At 44.0% G+C, this 7,227-nt stretch overlaps 1 protein-coding gene across 1 annotated transcript in view; it reads left to right on the forward strand.

Moving 5' to 3' along the window:
* FPGT (fucose-1-phosphate guanylyltransferase) overlaps nt 1–6,973 on the forward strand; it is a 15,811-nt gene extending 8,838 nt beyond the window's left edge. The window contains exons 2-4 of the mRNA XM_040360699.1: nt 1–35; nt 2,821–2,913; nt 5,411–6,973. The exon at nt 1–35 is cut by the window's left edge and continues 133 nt beyond it. Coding sequence (XP_040216633.1) covers nt 1–35; nt 2,821–2,913; nt 5,411–6,813 — 1,531 coding nt within the window. The 3' untranslated portion in view covers nt 6,814–6,973. The remainder of the gene's footprint in view (nt 36–2,820; nt 2,914–5,410) is intronic.
* Nucleotides 6,974–7,227: the final 254 nt, after the last annotated feature.

Consider the following 7,227-nt stretch of genomic DNA (forward strand, 5'->3'; position numbering starts at 1 on the left):
TCACGTTTTCTCTGATCCGCCGGGACCCAAAATAGGTGAGCTCTTCAGCTATTTTTATAATTGGAAGTCTTAAGCCTGAACGCAGCGTGCACAAGAGCCGGCATTGCATCTGTGGGGGCTTTGTGTCTGCCGCCTTGCACCCAGCTCGCCAATTAGCGTGTGATCCGAGCCTATAAATATCCCACCCTCCCCGAGCCTTATTGTTCGTTAGAGAAACAAACCGGCGTCCCCTCTAATCTTCCCTCCATGACACTCCCCCCCCCCCCCAAATCACTGCTCTGTGTACTGTCACTTAATGAACTGTCACTGGGTCTCCTGGATGTATCAACACGTCAGGTACGGTGTGTGTTCTTCCCTGACGTACCCCACACACAACAATAAAGGAGCTTAGCCTGTCACCGCCATTGCCAAGTGCTGTGTGTGCTTATAGCCTTTATCGAGCCATTACCCTCTACACCCAGCACATGTCTCTTTCATGGCATACAGAAAGTATTCACAGCGCTTCACTTTTTCCACATTTTGTTGTGTTACAGCCTTATTCCAAAATGGATTCAATTCATTATATTCCTCACAATTCTACAAACAATACCCCATAATGACAACGTGAAAGAAGCTTTTTCGAAATCTTTGCAAATTTATTAAAAATTAAAAAAACATCCCATGTACATAAGTATTCACTTAACCACTTAAGACCCGGACCTTTAGGCAGCGGTCGTGCGACGTGGCTCCCAAACAAAATTGGCGTCCTTTTTTCCCCACAAATAGAGCTTTCTTTTGGTGGTATTTGATCACCTCTGCGGTTTTTATTTTTTGCGCTATAAACAAAAATAGAGCGACAATTTAAAAAAAAAATGATTTTTGTACTCACCGTAAAATCCATTTCTCTGAGTTCATAGACGGACACAGCCTTCATTGACTTTAGGGTTATGCTTCTTCTCTCCTGGTAGGAAGAAGCATAACCCTAAGGTCAATGAAGGCTGTGTCCGTCTATGAACGAAAGAGAAAAAAGGATTTTTGTACTCACCGTAAAATCCATTTCTCTGAGTTCATAGACGGACACAGCCTTTGGACACAATCTTTTAGACCCCCGATCCCTCCATAAAGAGTACCTGTCACCACCTATTGCTGTCACAAGGGATGTTTACATTCCTTGTGACAGCAATAAAAGTGATCAAAATGTAAAAAAATAAAAAAACACAATTTAATATTAAAAAAAAAAATCGCGCGATTAATCGTGAGTTAACTATGACATTAATGCGATTAATCGCGATTAGAAATTTTAATCGCTTGACAGCACTAATATATATGTATATATATATTTTATAAAAAAAATAAGAATTTGCAAAGATTTCAACCAAACTTCTTTCACGTTGTCATTATGGGGGATTGTTTGTAGAATTTTGAGAAAAATAATTAATGTAATCCATTTTGGAATAAGGCTGTAACATAAAATGTGAAAAAAGTGAAGCTCTGTGAATACTTTCCGGATGCATTGTACATTTGTTTTCTTCATTACATTAAAGTTTTCTTCCAGCAGAGGCCTGTATCACATTTTTGTGCTATGACTCTGTGATATATATACATACACACATACACACACACACACACACACACACGGTATAGAAAAGAATCACCCTCCTGTTAAAATAATCGAATTTTGTTGCATTTCAGCCTGAAATAAAGACACACACTTTTTGTCTTATCCAGCTATATTTATCCAATTGAAAGATATAACACCAACATGTCAGAATATTTTTTTTTATAAATTAAAACAGAATCACAGAGTTGGAAAAAGGATCACCCCCCTTATGTCAGTATTTTGTTTTTTTATGAACCACCTTTTTCTTTAACTACAGCCTTTATGCCCCGTACACACGATCGAAATTTCCGACAAGTATCCTGACAAGTGCTATAGTCCCTGCTGCAGAGAACCCCCCCCCCCCCCCCCCCCAATAACAGGATATTACCACCTCCATGCTTTACTGTAGGAATAGTGTTATTTGGATGGTGAGCTGTATTGGATTTCCGCCGGACATATCGACATATGGAGTTGAGGCCAAATAATCAAATTTTAGTCTCATCTGACCAGAACACCCTTTTTTAATGTGGGCCTCAGAACCTTCAAGGTGTGTTTTTAAGGTGGTCCGATGAGACTAAAATTTAATTATTTAGCCTCAACACTGTGCTGTCATTGCAATAAACCTCAGCAGCAGTTGACTGTCTCTGATGAGTGGCCTGTTATTTGGATGGTGGTCTACAGTGGAGCAAAAGCTTCCTTGGCCTTAGCGCCTTGCTGATTGCAGGTAATCGAGGAGCATACAGACTGGCCTGTGAGCGGTAAAAAGGGTCGGGTTTGTATAACAGTACTTTTGCTACACCCAAGCACTGTCAGGGTATCTACACAACGTTCTCTTGTTCTGACACCAGCCAACCCAAGGTAGGTGGGGGGATTGCTAGGGAGATGCATATGCAGAGCAGACACAAGCACAGCCCACTCTACTGAATGGGCCCTCTTTTACGATCTGCCCAGATGGAAGGGGGTGGATCCCCTTTAGTTTATTACTTCACCGCCAGCTTCATTCACAACGCTGATGCTTTGGGATGGCGGGTTGGCAACCCATGCTATTGGCTTGCCAACCTTCCATTCCAGAGCAGGAGGTCAAGGGCCACATGTGGCCCCTGGGCCACTGATTGGGCATGCCTGCCATAAGGGAACGTGTATAATATAAGAGTTATCTGTAGATGCCCTTTAATTCCTAACATATTAAAGTTTAAACACTGTGCCAGATTGTAATTTTCCATTTTTTTTTTTTCCGGCAGGGAATGGAGGATCTACATTGTACGCCCTGCACTGCCTGCATCAGCTGTACCCCAGTGAATTGGATTCTTTTACAGTCATGCTAATCCATGCTGGTATGTTTTGTACATTTACTGATCTGGATGTTTTTTTTTTTTGTTTGCTGATAATTTCCTCATTAAACAGGTCGGGGAAATAATTATCTAACAAGGGATACGTTTTGAGGTCAATACCTTATCTTCAACGATCTTGTTTTAACTAATTAAACGTAATCGATCCGATGTCTATTGAATGGGTCTCACGTTGATTTTCAATTATCTGAACATCCTTGTCTATGTCAGGAACTTTTTTGCTTGCCTGGTGGTTCAGGCCTTTAATAAGTGGTTCATTTTTTTACTTTTAATGATACACACCAATGCAAGAATAAATCGGGGCGTTTCAACTCGGTTTACTTAAAGCGGTGGTTCCCCCTTAAAAACAACTTTTTTTTATTCCACTGCCCCCCCCACATTCCATCACGATTAAGGCACATATTTTTTTTTTCCTGCTGTACATACCTTACTACAGCATATTCACCCGTGCATCCGGGTTGCGAGTCCCGCGGGAGTAGGCGTTCCTCACATGCTGTTGATTGACGTTTTGCCCAAAAACGAGCTCTCCCCCAGTCGCGTAAGCCGCGTCACGGTTGGCGAAAGGAGCCGAACGGCGAGTCGGCGCTATACTGCGCATCGCCGTTCGGCTCCTTTCGCCAATCGTGACGCGGCTTACGCGACGGGGGGAGAGCTCGTTTTTGGGCAAAACGTCAATCAACAGCATGTGAGGAACGCCCACTCCCGCGGGACTCGCAACCTGGATGCACGGGTGAATATGCTGTAGTAAGGTATGTACAGCAGGAAAAAAAAAATATGTGCCTTAATCGTGATGGAATGTGGGGGGGCAGTGGAATAAAAAAAAGTTGTTTTTAAGGGGGAACCACCGCTTTAAGTGGATCCCATATTTAACTTGGCGTTTATCCGGTGTAGCTGGTTGAGTCACTTGATGACTGTCTTGGCAGTCTTTCTCCACCTGGAATCTCTGAAACCCTGGGATTCCTCCTGAAGTTGCTGGGGTTCCTTGAGCAACCTGCAATAGTTTGATTTTCCGCCAACACTGACCACCAATTTAATTTTTAACATGTGCCAATATACCTCAATAGCATTTAAAAAAAAAAAAAACTCCACCTTTTATTATTAAAAACAGCCATTGGGCTCTAGTCAGTGACTTTGCCTAGACTGAGATGATGCCATCAGTCTGCTGCAGGCAGGAGAAAGCATTTCCTCAGTCTCCTCTCCAGCGATCAGCCTGACACTTTTTAACTTGGTAGCAAGTCATAAAGTTGTTATAAACTGCGCTTTATGGCTTGTAACTACAGGTAAGCCTATAATGAGGCTTCACTGTAGGTACAGTTTAGGAGATATTCACGTTTTAGCGGTCGATGATGTCACTGGCGCATGTTCACTGCGCTCTGAATGGACGGCACACTCGAGTATTCCGTCCATTGAGAGCATTGTGCTGCAACTGTGACTCCCTTGCGCATGCGTTAGAGTGACGTCATCAAGTCTTTTCATGAGTGTGCACATTCCATGAGTGTGCACAATTTTAAAGCGTGACATGTTAGGGATCTATTTACCCCAACGTAACAATCTTTCACATTTCACAAAAAAAATGGGCTAACTTTACTGTTTTGTTGTTTTTTTAATTCATGAAACCGTTTAAAAAATTGTTGCGCAAATACCGTGCAACGACTGACGTTTTATTCCCTAGGGCAGTGATGGCAAACCTTGGCACTCCAGATGTTTTGGAACTACATTTCCCATGATGCTAATCTACACTGCAGAAAAAAACAGGGTCTCTGCTGAAAAAAACAAATATAATGTTTGGGGGTTCTGAGTAATTTTCTAGCAAAAAAAAAAGATTTTTACATGTAGGAGAGGAGTGTCAGAATAGGCATAGTGTGGAAGTGGTTAAAGCGGAGCTCCACCCAAAAATAGAACTTCTGCTTTGAAACCCAACCCCCTTCCGCTGTCACATTTGCCACCTTTCAGTGGGAGGAGAGAGCAGATACCTGTGTAATCCAGGTATTCGCTCCTACTTCTGGGCATAGGTCGCCGCAGCGACCTACGCCATGTCCGGTGCCTTCTCCGTCCCCCCCACTGTCTTTTGGGAGACACACAGGTCCCAGAAGACAACAGGGACCATTAGGATCGCGCAGCGTGACTCGCGCACGCAAATTAGGGAACCAGGAAGTGAGGCCGCAAGGCTTCACTTCATGATTCCCTTACCGAAGATGGCTGCGGCAGCACTCGAGAGGCGAGGGACAAATCGGCTTTGGGACCTGACATCGTGGGCGTCCAGGACAGGTAAGTGTCCATATATTAAAAGTCAGCAGCTGCTGTATTTGTAGCTGCTGACTTTTAATATATTTTTTTTGGTGGAACTCCGCTTCAGAGATTAAAAAAAAATATATATTTACAAAAATATGGCTTTTCAATTGCTTTACCATAAAAATAATTGTCTGTTTATTTTAAGTTACACTGCACTATCGGTCATCTATAATTTACATTTCTTCTTTAGGTGGCTACAGCCAGCGGTTGCCCCATGCCAGCGCCTTGGGGAAGATCTTCACAGCCTTTCCCTTCGGTGACCCCGTTTATCAAATGATTGATTTAAAACTGGCTATTTACATCGACTTCCCCTCCAACATGAAGCCGGGCGTCCTGGTAACTTGCGCCGATGACATAGAACTGTATTCGAGCCGGGAGACGGCGGTTAAATTCGATAGGCCTGGCATCACTGCTCTAGCTCACCCATCTACGCTGGCTATAGGCACCACCCACGGGGTGTTTGTGTTGGAAAAATCTGACTCGGAATTTAACGAGCTGCAAATTAGATCCTGCAAATCGTACCTTCACAAGCCCTCCGTGGAGAAAATGCGCCAATCGGGCGCTGTTACCGTTCACCCAAGCCAGGACAAAAATGACCCCTGTTCTGAAGTCGTCTATACAGACAGCCTGTTTTATATGGATCACCCAACCGCAAAACTTCTTCTCGGTTTCTTTCAAGAGTCAGGCGGCGTGCAGTGCGAGATCGACGCATACGGAGACTTTCTTCAGGCCTTGGGGCCCGACGCCACGCTAGACTACACAGAGAACACCGCCAACGTCTCAAAAATAGAATCACAGCTGACTGATGTGCGGAGGAAAATCTACTTCCTATTGAGGGCAACGGGCTTCACCGTCGTCGTTTTGAACAATTCGAAATTCTATCACATCGGGACCTTGCAAGAATACTTACATCATTTTACTTCTGACGCCCAGCTCCGGGCAGAACTAGGATTACAGGCGAACGTTTTTAGCATCGTTCCGGATCAAGATAAAAATGTGAATAAAGAGGCCTGTGTCATTCAAAGCGTATTAGACGCTCAGTGCCGGGTTTCACCTCGCACGGTGATTGAATATTCCAGGCTGGGCCCCGGCGTCTCCATAGGGGAATGCTGTATCATCAGCGGCTCATGCATAAGCATCAGATCAGCCATACCCGACAAATCTTTTGTGAGTTCATTAAGCCTGGTGATTGATGGGCGGCTAATGTATGCGACAATCCTGTTTGGGACCGAGGACGACTTGAAAAGGAGCGCGGCTTCGTCTTCGGATCTGAACGCGCTTCAGATATTCGGCAAGAGTCTTCCGCGGTGCTTGGAGCTCTGGGGCATTCCGCTTTCAGAAAAGCTTTTTTCTAGCGACCAAAAGAGTTTGTGGAGCGCCCGTCTCTTCCCGGTGTATGAAACGTTGCAAGAGTCTGTCGAGGCTTCTCTGGCGATGCTGACAGCCGCGTACAGCCAGTCGCAAGTGCGTCGGGGAGATGCTGAGAGGCTGTCGATTGAAGAGATGCTGAAATGCAAGAATGTTGAAGAGATGTTGAACTTTAGAAATCTCATTTATAAGGAAATCTGCGCTGAAAAGGAAAGAAAAATGTAGATTTTCAGAGAGGTATGTTTGGAACACGTTCAGAGCAGCAATATTTTTTTTTAAGCTCCACTAGTTTATGAACCACTTCAGCCCTTGAAGATTTGGCTGCCCAATGACCAGCCCATTTTTTCCGATACGGCACTGCGTCGCTTTAACTGACAATTGCGCGGTCGTGCGACGTTGTCCCCCCCCTTTTTTTTTTTTTTTAACCACTTCCATACCGGGCACTTATACACCTTCCCGCCCAGACCAATTTTTAGCTTTCAGCGCTGTTGCACTTTAGCATGACCACGCAATTGTCATTCACACTGTACCCAAACTACATTTTTATCATTTTGTACCCACAAATAGAGCTTTCTTTTGGTATTTGATCACCTCTGGAATATTTATTTTCTGCAAAAAAAAATAAAAAAATTACCGAAA

The sequence above is a fragment of the Rana temporaria genome, chromosome 7 (assembly GCF_905171775.1).
Source record: "Rana temporaria chromosome 7, aRanTem1.1, whole genome shotgun sequence".
NCBI lineage: Eukaryota > Metazoa > Chordata > Amphibia > Anura > Ranidae > Rana > Rana temporaria.